The sequence below is a fragment of the Cynara cardunculus genome (assembly GCF_001531365.2).
Source record: "Cynara cardunculus var. scolymus isolate 2C chromosome LG 12, CcrdV1, whole genome shotgun sequence".
NCBI classification, from domain to species: Eukaryota; Viridiplantae; Streptophyta; class Magnoliopsida; order Asterales; family Asteraceae; genus Cynara; species Cynara cardunculus.
The window spans coordinates 36,881,172-36,896,927 of record NC_037539.1 but is presented as its reverse complement, the minus strand read 5'-3'; the positions used below and the strand labels follow the sequence as shown (position 1 = coordinate 36,896,927).

General features: G+C 38.7%; 1 protein-coding gene across 1 annotated transcript; it reads left to right on the top strand.

The window, feature by feature from the left end:
* The first annotated feature begins 307 nt into the window (after positions 1–307).
* Positions 308–4,825, top strand: LOC112523634 (mannan endo-1,4-beta-mannosidase 2-like). Its single transcript, XM_025133301.1, has 5 exons — positions 308–1,053; positions 2,984–3,181; positions 3,625–3,747; positions 3,933–4,144; positions 4,268–4,825. Exons 1-5 carry the CDS (start codon positions 682–684, stop codon positions 4,665–4,667), a joined length of 1,305 nt encoding a protein of 434 aa, XP_024989069.1. The 5' UTR covers positions 308–681; the 3' UTR covers positions 4,668–4,825.
* The last annotated feature ends 10,931 nt before the right edge of the window (positions 4,826–15,756 follow it).

Here is a 15,756-nt window from a genome sequence, read left to right as displayed (position 1 = left end):
CTTCAAAAACTCGTCATTACCGGTTTGACACTGGTATAAGTTGTTTATCCAAACACTAAAAAATGCTTATTACCGATATTACACCAAAATAAATTAATAAGTTATTTTTATAAACAATCACAAACATTTTATAAAAATTACATATCACAAAGAGCCAAAAAGATTTGGGTAACTAAGACCCTTATATCTGAACTGATGCCAAACAGACTACCACACACCACCATCCCTTTTTCACTGATTCTTTGACAAAATCTGCAGTGGGTACATGTTAGGTGTGTTTTCTCCTCTGCCATTTGCCCTTCTTCATACCCTACCTCCATTCATCTCTCACCACCTTCCCCTTGTTTAGACACCTTTTTTTACCTCTTTTTTTCTGCAAATCACTCCATTAAATCCAATACTCTCTCTCTCTCTCTCTCTCTCTCTCTCTCAGTTGGTGACAGAGCATCTACAATCACTCGCAATAATCTCAAATGCACACTTGACTGTAGTTTTCTTGGGGTTCAATTTGCCTTTCTTGTTTCGTTTTGAGCATAATCTTGAAAAAACCGATCTGGGTGTGCTAAAATACCTTGTTTTGCATCTGGGTGTCCGAAGACCCAATCAAAACCCTAAATTGGGTTATTTGGGTAAATCGAACACGCATTGATTTCAGTTTTTCAATTCTAAATCTGGGTATTTATGGTTAAATCAATGATGGGGAGCAATAGTTTGGTTTATCCAATACTTGGATTTGCATCTTGTATCGTTTTTCTTTACTTATCTTTTGGGGATTTCTTATCTGTAAATTACAAAAATGATCCCAAATTGAGTTTTGTGGAGAGGAATGGGTCTAATTTCATTGTGGATGGTAAACTGTTTTACATCAATGGATGGAATTCATATTGGTTTATGGACCATGCGGTTCATGATTATAGCCGCCCAAGAATCAAAGAAATGCTTCAAGCTGCAGCTAAGATGGGTTTGACTGTCTGTAGAACATGGGCTTTCAATGATGGTGACTATAATGCCCTTCAGATTGCCCCTGGACAATTTGATGAGAGAGTATTCAAGGTAACAAAAAAGATCTCCATATCTTTTGACATTTTCTCTTGGGAATTTTGTAATTTCCATTCATGGTGACATATTCTGGATACATTGTATGTTCCATTTTCCCTTAAATTTTGTCCATTTATGGGTTTCTGAAGATCATACAATTCTTGTTCCAATTTGACCATAAAGATCCATGTTTTGTATTCTTGATATGGGCTGTGCTCTGGAGAACAGCAATGAAAAGTACTCGAACCCCGGTGAGCTTTGAGTCACCACATTTGAACCTCCATGGCCACAAGGGGATTTTTGTTCACCCGAGGCACTTTTGACCTTTGGAGTCAAATTCAAACCAATCAGGCACCACCCTTGTGGCTAATGGCTGAAGTCTTATTGTCAGTTGCAAAATGATCTTTGTTGCAAACCAACATGGTTCGTGCGAAAATGGGAAGAATAAGCAAATTTTGAGAACTGGTGGAAATGTGAAAGCTAAAAGCTAAAGAAACATATACGTGAAATTTTTGTCCAAAGTTGCTTATTGGAAGTATAGTGTTTTTTATGTTGTTTTGCAAGAACAATGGGTTGTTTGCAATCAACAGTTTCAGAGTCTTATCGCTTTATTCAACTTTAGTAGTTTGTTTCATCGTGCTGTACTTGTTGTTTGATTGCACATAGTTTGATGTTACTTACCACACTAGGGGTTAGATACCCTCTGCAGCCCGATATACTTGGTTCTGTTTGTTAACAACTTAATGAGCTTAATAGGACACATAGCTTAGTCGGTCAGCTATGCATAACTGTTTGGTAGTGGCTTAATGATATAGAAAGTGGCTTAGTGTCTGTTTGGTAGCATCTTAATGGGACTTAGCTTATTCTGTCAGCTATATATGACTGTTTGGTAGTGGCTTAATGATATAGAAAGTGACTTATTGAGTAAACTTCTAGGGGGAAGCTTTATGCAGAGAGTCAAGTTTTTTCCAAACATGCTTCTCTCAATTTAAAAACACGTTCCTTCCATCTATGAAAAATTCCTCCAAACAAAACCCTTAATTCGCACAAGCAGCTTTATCCATACTGGTTAATGGAAAACTAACCAAACAGCCCCTTATTCAGTAAGTTTCTAGGGGGAGCTTTATGAAGAAAGCCAAGTTTTTCCAAGCTTGCCCCTCCCAATTATTAAACACGCTCCTTCCATCTATGAAGAACCCCTCCCAAACAAAAACCCTTCCAATCCATGAAGTCAAATCAATCCACATAGTGAGCTTTATCATATAGGATTTAATGGAAAACCAACCAAACCGCCCCTTATGAAAAATCTCTCCTAATCAATACAGACAGATTAATCCACATAGGAAGCTTTATCGATACAGGAATTAATGGAAAACCAACCAAACACCCCCTTGGTTCGTCCGGTTTGGTATTAAAATTGAAAAAGTTTCTTATTGTTAAAATCACCTATTTGCTTATTGATATTTTTACAAAATCTTATAATATTGATTTGGGTTCAAAAACCATCGAAGGGTATTTAACATTTGACTAATCCCTACACGTTCTCTTTAAAACCGTTGGCTGGTTAAAAGTTGCAAGTTTCATAAGAATGAGTACTTGATGAAGGCATCTCCTTGTAAGAATTGTAGTTCAGTTCAAGAATTGCAGATTTCCCTTTTATGAATTTGAAACCAGCAAGTGCTTTAGCTTTACGCGTTATATTACTTTTTTTTCGCACACTTTTCACAAGCTGGGGTTTTAACAAAAAACAACCGCTTTACTCTTTGGAGGAGAGGTCGGGTCTGCATACATCTCACCCTCCCAAACCCCACCTCCACGTGTGATATACTGTGTTCATTTGGTTTGGTTTGGTTTAGTATTTACCCTTGCCTTCATGGTTTCTCTATATAATTTTCCATTTGAGACATTTCACTAAATTCATTGGATAAAATGGGGACCATTGCAGGCGTTGGATTATGTCATTGCAGAAGCGAGACAAGTTGGAATACGGCTCTTGTTCAGTTTAGTTAATAACCTTCAAGCTTACGGTGGCAAGACTCAATACGTCAAGTGGGCATGGGATGAAGGTGTTGGGTTGAGCGCCTCTAACGACTCCTTCTTCTTTGATCCATCAATTCGCCTTTATTTTAAGAATTATGTCAAGGTACTAATACTCGCTCTTGCAAGTGTAGCGGTCTTTTACTCGCTTTCTTTCCAATAAGATGTCAAGTGCGATGATTAAAAAAGTCAGTCGTTCTTCAATGATAAAATCTTGAAGAAAATAGTGAGATTAGCATGGTGGTATGAGTTTCCCCCCTGTGAATCGAAAGGTGGTTTAGTGACACTACGATTTCTAAAATGGCCAAGATTTAACATGGATGTCAAGTTTATCGTCCACTTTGCGCTAACCCTGTCATTAACCTTTTGTAAACGGGTATCTAGTATCTACGTCATTAAATCTTACCAGAGTAGCAGGTTATCAATCAAAATGAGTACAAAATAGGAAATTTTGAAACTTTATTATTAATTTGAGCGGTTAATTATAGAATAGCGGGTTTATTAATGTCCTAGGATTCTAATCTTCCCATTCTTGATTCAATGTTTCAGACGATCTTGACGAGGAAGAACACAATCACAGGAGTCATGTACAGGGACGATCCCACCATTTTCGGGTGGGAGTTAATTAACGAGCCACGGTGCATCACCGATGCTTCTGGTGACACCCTACAAGTAAGTCACTCTTTCGGTTTTGTATTTTGAGTACGAATTAAAGATATTCTTATTATGTGTCTGCCTTTCTTGTCTCACTTTCCACAAGCAAACCGCTCTACCATTTACATCATACGCTACCCCCAGACCCACCTCCGGGTGGGATATACTTTGGTTTGAATTAACCATACGGCCTGTGACTGCAGGACTGGATAGAAGAAATGTCGTCGTTTATAAAATCAATCGACAAGAAACATATGTTGACAATTGGTCTTGAAGGATTTTACGGTCCTAAAAGTTCTAAGAAGACAACGGTTAATCCAGAATTCTGGGCTGCTGATCTTGGAGCTGATTTCATTCGTAACTCTGCTCCCTCAGCCATCGACTTTGCATCTGTTCATATATATCCCGATCATTGGTAAGCTCTAGCGTTAGGTCATTTATCAAACACAATTGTTGTAGGAAACGAAAAATCAAACTAGTCAGGATAATCTAAACACGAAAAATTCGCTAACTTTTTTGTTGTTGTTGATATTTGCAGGTTTAAAAAGAAGAGTCTTGAAGGGAAACTAAAATTCGTGGCGAAATGGATGCGTTCTCACATTGAAGATGGTGAAAAAGTGCTGAAGAAACCCGTCATGTTTACTGAATTCGGTTTATCAGATGAAAACAAAGGATTCGACCCTGCACAACGAGACCAATTCTACAAAACCGTTTTTGACGTCATCTATGAATCTGCAAAGAAGAAGGGAGCTGGGGGAGGATCGTTCGCATGGCAGTTCTTTGTGGAAGGAATGGAGGATTACAATGATGATTTCGGGATCGTGCCATGGAAGAGAGCTTCAACGTATCAAATCATAACCGAACATTCTTGCAGGTTAGCGAAAGCTCACGGGACGATTGCTTCCCAAAAGGAAAACTTGAAACAAATTTGTAGATGAAAAATGGTTTTGATCAGAAGAATTCAAATTTGGTTTATGGGTTTTGGTTGATTTTGGGGATGAAGATGGTGTTTGGTTTTTTTGTGTAAGCCATGTTGTTCCCGCCATATATATATAAATAGTTATTATTATATGAAATCTTTGATGTAGATTTTTCATGTTTGATGAGGTTTGAATCTTTGATTTTTAGAAATGTTCGGTTATCGGATAATTATAAGTTGAATGTGTCAAATATGTATCGGTATCACCCAATCTGTTGTTTAGGTTTCAAGGCGAAGGATCGTGTGAGAAGGAAAGTTAGGATGAGAAGCGTAAGACGAGATCTGAACTAGGTTTGATCCAACAGTGGAGGTCTCTTCTTACGCTTCTCATTCTTGAGGAGTGGTGCATATGAGATTTTCGGTCAAGATATGCAGTGGCGAATCGTGGACTTAAAGATTTTTGTCAATCGGGTGCACCTTTAAAGTGGATTAACCCCTGTAAAGTCGTCCATGTGTTTTATAGTCCAATTCCACAATTTCGAGGGTTTTTTTTTTAAGTTTTTCGGTTGATTTTGAGGGATTTTTAAGTTTTTTTAGTTGATTTTGGGGACTTTTTGATTTTTTTGGTTGATGTTTTTGTATTTCTAATATTCTGGAGCACTCCTCAAAGTTTAGCGGGTGCAACTTTCATAGTAGAAAAAGTCTACTTACGAGAATAAGTTGAGTGGGTGCACGGAACACTGCTCGAGGCTTAATAGTTCCACCCTTGAAGATATGTATTACTCGGTGTTTTAAACTTCATATCATGGCTACAAAGTGCGTATTTCATGTCCCATTAACCCGATAGCAGTTGTTTGAAGTCTACCGTTGTCTGGGCATTATGGCATCGCCAAGGCACAATGTTGATTTCTTTTAGTAAATTTAACTCCAAGTTTTATAACTTTTTATAAATTTTATTTATAAATATTTTTTTTCCTTGTATGAATTTAAATTATTCAATACCATTAACTAATAGTGAATACATATATATGTATATACACACACAACACAAACACACACTTGTTGCTTTAATCAATGTAACAAAAAATGATGCGACTTTGTCATGACTTCTAAGACTTGAGCTTTAACCTTGCCGACATCCAATGCTTAATCTCATTGGCTCATTCACAACCATGTTATTGCCATAACCTTTTCTTCGCACTGGACACATTATAATAACGAACATTTATGTTTTATCTTTACATTGTAAAATGCTACACACTTTTTTTTGGGTATAGAAAGTGGCGGATCAAAGAATTTTTTCAAGTGGTGGCACCATTTGACTATAAGAAACAAAGATATGGTTATTGTAACACCCGTATTTTTGGTCCTCGTTTGGAGTTTATTAGTGCCCTTATTGGGGATTTGAGTTGGTTATCTACACTCTATTATAAAACATTTGACAAAAACTCTTAAAACCCATTTTTTATGTATGAGGTACTCTTTATTGATGTATATTACTTAAAATTCAAAATTACAAGTAAATATATGATTTCATTTGGAAAATGATTTGTCTCAACTAATGATGGGTTTTTGTAACACCCTAAAATAGGAGTAATTTTTAGCCCGAAAACAACTACGGAATATTTACTTAGATAATAAAGATCACCCAAAATGAGGAAGTGTAAAGCATTTATATCACAAAAATATGGATTGTAGATGACAACCTACTAATCTAAACCAAAACTAGGTGAAGAATAACATGGGTGTCGCTACGATCTCCAAAATTATTCTATTCAATGCGTGACGCTAAATATCTTTAGACGTTGTATCTCCAAAAATGTCCATAATGGCAACTGTCGCTCCACTCAAATCTTAGGAGCCCCACCGCCTGGAGATCCCGATATACATGCTATCTGAGAAAAAGTGTTAGACTTAATGCCTAGTGAGATCATACAGTTTTATAAATATAGACAGAAATAATGAAACTGGAAATTTAGTGCTTAAAGAATAAAAGGTTCCAACAGTTCGAAAGTAAAGACTATAGAATCAACAATGTGTCTTGCAATGATGAAGGAGACTTGATTTCCATTTATCTTGGTGGAACACAAAAATAGGTCATGAGTCCATGTTCTAAAGATTATATTATGGAACATTGGTCATTGAGTTCAACCACCCATGGTTTATAGCTCGAGTCCTCCAATGAACTAAGATATGCTCAATTTCTAGAGTCAAATTATTATGGGCCACACAGTTATCAAGTTCAACCACTCTTGGTCTATAGCTTGAGTCCTTCGATAGTTCAATACATGCATCTAGCTGTTATATGGGAACAACTATCCCGTATTATATACATAAACCGACTTATATGCCCATGAATCAATTGTATTATAGTCTAAGCGTATCGTTGCAGTAAAATATTTAATTGCAATCAAACACATGGTTTCCATCACATAATCAAATCGATGAATGATCAATAGGGCTCAATGCCACATATTTTTCCTATAATCTAACTCCCTTTTCCCAAACCAAATATTGAAGTCATTGATATTTCCAAAAGTTTCAAAACTCAAAATAATAGCAACTTCAAGTGTAAATACTTCACTTTTTAATCTAGTCAACCAAGTGAAATCATGAGTTCCATAAACCAAAATATCACCTATATGCCAAGAATCAATCTTTATAACATGTGTAAGGAAGCCAATACTTCATTTTGTACAACGGGTAAAAAAAACTAAAATACCCTAAATTGATCAAATCCATAAATATGTAAAACCCATAGAGAGGGATGTTTAGGAAACTAAAATATAGTACTTTGAAATGCATAAAAATTTAGGAAAGGTTAGAATGAACTCATAATACTAGGTTTTGAAGAAAACCAAGTAAAATGGTAAGAATGATGAATAGATCTTGAACCCTCAATTTAAATCCTTGAACTTTGATGTTATTAAATGCCCCTTGAATGCTCATATAATCGACCGTAGAGTTCCCTATTCGACTTTAACAAAGAGAGAGATGTGAGGAATAGATGTGGTAAAAAGCCCTAAAATCTTGATTTTAAATGACCTGACAGTGCCACTTGACCACGCCAGCAACCTAGGGTCGCGGCGTGAGTCGTCCAGGATTTTGAGCCCACACATAGACAACCATGCGACTTTGACTTATGTCGCATGGATCCTCACGTATGTCACTGTTTCCCCACGATCCACAACAGAACCCCATGTGACTTGCATCGCGACTCAAGGTCGCGCACTGATGAGATCTAGATATTGTATTTCTACAACACTAAGTGGTGACACATGCAAGTATACACATGTCAACACCATCGTCTTTAAGTAATAAAATGGTAAGAATCAAGTATCGTATTCCACAGGGATAAGTATCTTAAGTTGTAAGATATCGAGTTAAAATACTAATTTCAGATGACGAATTTTAAGACTTTGATTGGATTTGAGTTAACACTACTGAAATAACATAATAAATAAAGGTAGCATGGGTGTAAGACATTTGGTGAGACATAAACACAAATTCCAGCGGACAATGTTGTAGGGATGTTACAGTAAGATCTGTCATAACTAGTTCCACCATCTATTTTGAGGGTATTCCTCTCGGACTTCCACCATTGCACTATATTATAGCTTTCAACTTATATCTCTATGTGGTATCAGGACCAGGGATAATGTCGAATGCTGTCCTCAAAATATATGGATGAACAAATATCTTTGTTAAAGATCACTCTCTCGAGCCGATTCCCATATCATTCAAGTTGGCGTGTGTTCTAAGTAGTTCATCTCTGAACCTACCACACTTTCACACTTTAACAAGTGACCAACCTGTCGACAATTAATTAGTTTGAAGGATATAAATGACAAGTCTCCTTGTCGGCAACTTTCTAAGTCTACTTCTCATATCATTCAAGTTGACATACATTCAATGACTTATCTCTAAGATCATGACACTTTAATACTTTCAAAGTGATCAACTCGTCAAGAAATGTCATTGGTTTTTATAGAACTTGAATGAAATAGTAGAACGTTATTATTGCGAAACAACGTCCACTTTCCTTCGGTTTAAAATCTCACCCTTTGTCTCACACCCAAGCTAATAGAATTAACTACTCATTACGGAAAGTAAATGACAAGGAATATAAAGAACAAAAAATAAAGACAAATATAAATGACGAAAAGTAAATAACTGAATGTAAAGAGCGGGAAGATGATAATAAAGAAAGTAAATAAAGTAAAAACAAGAAAAATGCTGCAACAATATATCTTAAAGAACAATTTTTAAAGAAATTCAAGAATTAACTTGAATATAGAAAGTAACTTCAGATCTGAATCTGATTGAGGGATGCATAAAATAAGTTCCAAGAGGTCCTATCTAATAAAATAGTGGAAGAAAAAGACAAAGTCTTTGGGAAGACAAGACTCCTCAAAAGGATACAAAAAGGTACAAAAGTAAAAGGAATAATCACATCAAGTATATAAAGTACTTTTTCTAGAGTGTTCTTTGCAGATCATCAATCCATAGCCAAGAGTTCATCAAACATTTATTGTTATCTTCATACAGTAGCTGAATTCACAAAACTCTTCCAAAAAGCCGTATCATAAAGACCAAATGCTGGAGGAATGTTGCAACACAAAACATTAGGCATACAAGTAAAGATTTAGCTACCTTAATGGTGTAAAGACAAGCAGTTCACTTAATTTAGCTCCATGTATAAACAAATGGAAAATAATGTAATATAAAGAACTCAAGGTTGGGATAAAAGAAAAGAAACTACATACAAGTAAATGTTAGTCCCAAATGGAATGGCAATAAACATAAAGTAATTGTAGAAGGGGGGGGGGGGGGGCGTTAAATACAATTACACAGACTTTTTTCAACTTTTTAATTCTTATTGATTTATATCAAGAATTAATACACATAGAAATACAAAAGATTGTTGCGGAAGATAGGAAAGGAAAACCTAACCTAAACAATCTTACATGGAGAAGAACTTTCAAGAACAACACAGAGAGTTCTTGAAAGGAAATGAAGAACACTAAGAATTTCTTCGCACACAGGAGAGCAAGGGAGTAGAAAAGAATAGCCGATTGCTTTTAGAATTCACTAAGTAATCTTGCAAAAGCCAGTTGTGTGCATGGGAGATGCACACTGCCTTTTTATACTACCTTCAACATTTAATGCATGGGGACACTTGTCACTTGAGGATAAGAAGGCAGGGGTTGACTTGACCAATGTTGATATCTCATTTTCATTGTACACAGCGTGCATACAACACAATTCATGCAGAGACAAACTTTGCAGAGATATGGTTAGTCTGTAGGAAGATCTCATTTGGATGTACATGTAGCTTCAAGCAGCTACTCACAAATCTTCGGTCCATGAAGATTTTCAATCTTCGGTCCATGATCTTCAATCTTGAGTCCATGAAGAATTTCAATCTTCGGTCCATGATCTTCAATCTTGAGTTCATGAAGATTTTTAATCTTCGGTCCATGATCTTTAATCTTGAGTCCATGAAGATTTTCAATCTTCAGTCTATGAAGATCTTCCTTCAATCGGCTTGTAGCTTCAAAATATTTTCAATATRCATTTCARCTACTTYGGAGTCTTGGTGTGTATAWTAGACAGTTGATCCACAACACCGCATCGGTGACCTTCTATCTTCACATCGGCTAGTCTTCGATTTTGCCAATGGCTGTAAGTATATACCAAGACAACAATATACAAAGAACCAATAACTACTAAGTGTTGCTAAGGTAGAGGAACAGATCAGTGGGTCATCACCAAATCAATACCAACAATCTCCCCCTATTTGATGATGGTACAAACACTTAGAAAGAAATAAATACAAGAAACACAAACTCTAAATTCTTTGAGAAGAAGAACTAATAAATTATGTGACCCATATACATATTTTTTTGGGTTATTTTCTTTTCTTTTTTTTTTAATTTTTTAATTTTAATTTTAATTTTAATTTTTGATTTTTTTTAAACTATAAACGTATATACAAACAAATAACGAATCAGAGATAAACACATAAAGAATGAAAAATTTGAAGTAAATACTGAAAAATCAAATTGCATTTATACTAGACAATGAATTAAATACTTACAGTGAAGAAAGTAGTTCAAGAAGAAGAAGTCACATAGAAAATCTAGCATTCATCATCTACTTCCATAACATCTGTATCAGCCACTGCAAGAACATCTCTTCTCTTCAGTTCATCCGAGATCAACGAATAAAAGACTCTTCTGGCTTCACCAATTTTGATTATACTTAGTATCACGCGTAATAGCTGAGAATCAGCTATAGGTATCTCAAAAGCTCGGAAAAATCGAAGGAACTACTCGCGTCCCAGAAGAATATTCCATGCTCAGGAGCAGACAAGATAGTTCCTTCCGGATGACAAACATCTGAAGGAAGGGTAAGATCAAGATGTGCGACATCAGGAGCCTTACCTTCCTTTGATAATTTCTGAATAAGCGAGTCTTGATTCTTGATGGTCTTCGAGGCAGAAACAGATTTAGAAGAGCTGGCTTTGCTTAACATTTGCTTTAGAAAGGAGAGTTGTGGAGGGGAAGACAGCTTGTAATGCATCTTGATCATTTGTATCTTTTTCATAAGGCGATACAGATGACTCAAGACAAATTCCTTGTACATGCTTTTGCTTTTATTTAGAAACTTGATGATCTCCATCCACTCAGTAAGACCGTAGGAATTGATCCAAGATAGCTTTTCTGTCCTTACTACTCTATTTTCTCGACCAATAATCACATAGATCAGATTGGAATCATAGGTCAATTTTTGAGGACCTTTGATTGTGGCACTGACAATTCAAGTAGTAAGGAAGCATCGGAGAATTGATTCATTAAACCATTTAATTCTTTTCTCTTTGGTTTTTTCAGACTCAGATAGTGGGACCAAGGAATGAGATCTGTTGGCTTCCTCAAATTGCTTTTGAAGAGCAATTGAGTTGGCAGCATCCTTAGCAGAAATACCTAGGAGATGAAGATCAGTTTCATGAGGACATGAAGCTTTAAGCACAAATCTATCAGCTGAGGAGACTTCCGATTGATATCTTGCAATTTTAGCTGCTTTAGCTGCAACAACTTCTTCATCTGAGGTTATAGGTGTCTTTCCTTCTCTGTGAGTTGGGACTAAGTCCCTAGAAGCAGTGGGAATATCATCTTGAGAAGGTATAGTACCAACATCAACAGATAATGAAGGCATAAAGCACGGTTGCTCCCCCTCAATAGGTACTGTGGCTCTATCATCATGATCAAATAGCTCCCCCTCAATAGGAGCATCACAGTCTGACTCAGCTGAGGATGAAGAGGTAGAAGAGGTAGAAGTTGAGTCGTCGTCCTCGTTTTTACTGATAGTAGGGTCAACTGTCTTCTCCCCCTCAGTAGAAACAGGGGAAGGTTCACTAGCAGGAACAGAAGGACCCTCCACATTGGCATGTGAGGAAGGAACATAAGTAGTAACATGAGAAGTGGGAGTAAGGGGAGCACCTTTGGTACATAGCAGACGTGATATACCGCTATGAAGACCGCCAAGAAGAGCATAATCGGACTCAACACGTCGACTGACGTTGGCTAACATAACCCTGTCCTCTTCCGTGAACTGACTGGGACCCAAGTCAACAGATAACTCGGTATCTCTATCCAAGAACAACTTGGATATCTGTGTCTGTGCATCCATCTTGGAGTGAAGATCAGTCAGAGATTGAAGAATTGCCTGATTTGTGGCAGCTTGACTTTCCAATCGAGCACGAAGATCAGCTACAGCTTCAGAGATGTTAGATTGAGAATCGGAGAGAGCAGTCATAGCATCAAGAGAATCAACCGTAGCTTTAATAGCAATAAAAGCAATGCCATGATCTGTCAAGGCGACATTGTGCTGACACAGTTCAGATGTAACGCTGGAGGCAAAGCAGTCCAATCTCCTAGATAAATCATTGCTGAGGGAGGCCTGTTGAGAGATGAGCAGCTGATACTGAGATGTGAAACATCTGAACATGTCCACCACCTCAGTGGGTAGGGCATAGATCACCTCAGGAGGGGAGGGAGCTGAGAACCGAAAGCCCGGTGCAGAAGGGGGCCTTGAGGGAGAAACAGCAGCTGGAGTAGAGGAGCAAGCTTTGATTGGGCTTGCTGACCCACGTGGAGAAGAAAAACCAACACTCTCAGTACCATCGGTGCCCTGAGAGTCACCGATGGGAGTATCAACGATATCGGCGTGAGACTCAATATCTGTATCAGCAACACTGGCGAGAGGCTCAGTGTCTGTATCACCAACACCGGTGAGAGGCTCGGTGTCTGTATCATCAAAGCCTGCATGAGGCGGGTCGCCGATTACCACTGTAGTAGAGGTAGTAGGCTGGTAAGGTTCACCACCTACATCCATAAGAAGATAGTGGAGAAAAGGGATGTCAATATCAGACGATGCTGATAAATCATCCGTCCGTGCAATATCATCAAGATCATCGATCTCGGGTGATAGGCCGTGAATATGTGGAGGAGAGGAAAGACCTCGGAAAGGGGAGGTATCCGAGTCATCACCAAGGTCATGTAGAGATGCCAAAGTGGAGTGATGTGGGATCCCCGTATGTATAACAGTGTCCTGTTGAGAGGGCATTGAGGAGCTAGGAGGGTGTAAAGTAGATGTCCTGGGTTCAGTAGGACCAACTTCAACAACCTTGGACTGTGGAGAGTCCTTGGTTGGAAATGTGTTTTTAGCCCTTTTTGGCTTCTTGGTCTTCGTAGAGGAAGAGCCAAGAGTGGATGATCTAGAGTGACTCCGTTTTGAGTGAGAGGGGTAAGAGGCGGGGTGAGACTCCGAAGGCGCTTTCGAAGTCATAGCCTCAGAAGCAGATGCGGAGAATGGGGGAACAAAGCTATCTGCAAGCCATCTCCGGACAGAGGAGGCGGCTTCTTTTGAGGCAGTAGCTGAAGAAGTAGAAGGGAGATGAGCCACTGACATGGAGGAGTGTTGGGTGACCGGAGCAACATGAGGAAGGTCCCCAGCTACTATGGTCACAGAGCACTCTCCCCATACAGGGTGAGAAGAGGTGGCAAAAGAAACCATACCTGATGGAAGAGGAAGATCTGTAGATAATGATGCCTTCTTCAAAGTCTAAATGCCAACTTGAGACACTTTGAGGTCGTAGAAATTATCAAGTATCGATCGGCATACGTGACCCAAGTTTGTCAGCAATCAACATGGATATAAATCTGATAAAAGGCACAGTAGAGCATTTGGCACTACCCATCTTCTTTACCAACTCCCCAAAAAAAATATCCAGCAAAGTCAATTTTTCTTTGAAAAATCAGTGCATGAGCTAGTTGGGTAACCGAAGCTGGTGACTGATCCATTCCTCCAGTTTTGGAACTCAAACATTGAATAAGATGAGAAAAGAAAAAGAGTGCTTTGTTTTACCAAAGCAGGGTCTTGCACATAGCCCATGGTGGAAGCAACAATATGAAGATGTTCAACAGATACTAGTTCATCATAAGAGGAGTAAGCAGGAAGATCCAATACTCTTCTTAAATCATCAGCAGTAAATGATACATCATTAGCAGATAATACAGTTGCATGCATAGATTTGGTAGATGCATCATATACACAAGTGGCCCAAAAAGCACGAAGTAGAGATTTACTCATCTTTGGAGAATAAGTAAGAGCTTTGTAAAGAGGGCACTTATGAAGAAATTCGATGATGACGTAGAAATCTGGATACTTTTCATTGTGATCCAACAATGCCACAAAATTGCACGGAGAAAATGTAACATCATCAGAAGTAAGGGAAACAGATTTCTTAACCTTTGGAGCTTTGGAGGGAGTTCCAACTTTAGAAGCCATGGTTGATGAACTTGAAAACACACAGTAAACTTTGAAGAAAAGAAGAGGTTGATAGTAAGTTTTGGAGAAGATGAGAATTTGAGGGTTTTAAATAAAGAGAAGGGAGAAGGAAAATATATATTGGGTTAAAAGGGTTTAACCTAGGGAAAGAAAAAAGTCAAGATGTGACAAGTAAAAAAGATAGGTGTGAAGATAGGGGTGAGGGGTGTGGGTTCTTAGGTGAGTATAAGGTGGATAAGATGTGATGTAGGTAAGGGAGATGTTTAAAAAAAATATGTTGGTGATTGGGGGACAAGAACCGATCGGCGAGTGAGAGAGGGATCAAGAGGCCGAGGATGGAGATGGACTCGGTTTTGGGGGGGGGGTTGTGGGGATCGGTTTGCGGTAGGGTTAGTGTGGGATCAGATTGTTGGATTTGGAAGAGGTTGATCTCGAGTGAGGTAAGCCGAATATGTGGGGGTGAATCGGTGTGAAGAGATGGAGAGGTAGGGTTTAGAGATGGTGAGGCCGAAGGAGAGAGGTGGGGGAAGCTAAAGATAGAGTCGGCTTGTATGTGTGGTGAGGGAGTATTGGTTTAAACCGATTGGAGATGAAGATATATGAGAGGAGGATCGACTAGTGAAGGGATAATAGAGAGATCGATGAGTGAAAGAGAGAAATAGGAGAAATTGAGGGGCGATCGGTGTGTGAGGTTTAGATAGGGTCGGTTTGTGTGAGGTTTGAGAGCGGGTGATCGGGTTATGGGTGAGCGAGGAAATAGGCCAAATGGGCTTAGGGTTTAGAGAGAGACCTAATGGTTTCACTTAGAGAAGAGAAGGGAGGAAGCCGATTGGGGTAGAGGCCGAAGAGTGGAGTAGAGTTCGGCTTAAGAGGGAAGCCGAATAGGAGGGTTTGAGAGGACAAGGATCGGCTTAAGTGTAGGAAAAAAATGGGAAGGTAGGCTGATCGGCTTGTTATGATCGGTGTGAGGGTAGAAGCCGAAAGGCGAGAAAAGAGGGGGGTCGGTGTGTGGGATTGATGAGAGAAGCCGATTAGGAGAAGGCGATCTAGGGGAAGGTGAGGCCGAGAGTTGGGTTGGAGAGGAGCGAGTGAGGGAGGCCAAATGAAAAGGGAATCGGTTTGTGAAGACGTGAAGAGAGAGAAAGCCGATTAGGGATGGGAGGGGAGGCGGCTTGTAATCGGCTTGGAGGAGGAGGGTTGAGGGATCGGCTTGTGAAATTTGGGGGTGGAGTGAAGGGCGAATGAGATTGCTAGTG

What these genes read in the sequence shown, in the direction of transcription:
- LOC112523634 (XM_025133301.1), top strand. Translation starts at nt 682, where the DNA reads ATGGTTAAATCAATGATGGGGAGCAATAGTTTGGTTTATCCAATACTT. An exon ending in ATTTTAAGAATTATGTCAAG is followed by an intron (nt 3,182 to 3,624) that starts GTACTAATACTC and finishes TCAATGTTTCAG; the next exon opens with ACGATCTTGACGAGGAAGAA. An exon ending in CTTCTGGTGACACCCTACAA is followed by an intron (nt 3,748 to 3,932) that starts GTAAGTCACTCT and finishes CTGTGACTGCAG; the next exon opens with GACTGGATAGAAGAAATGTC.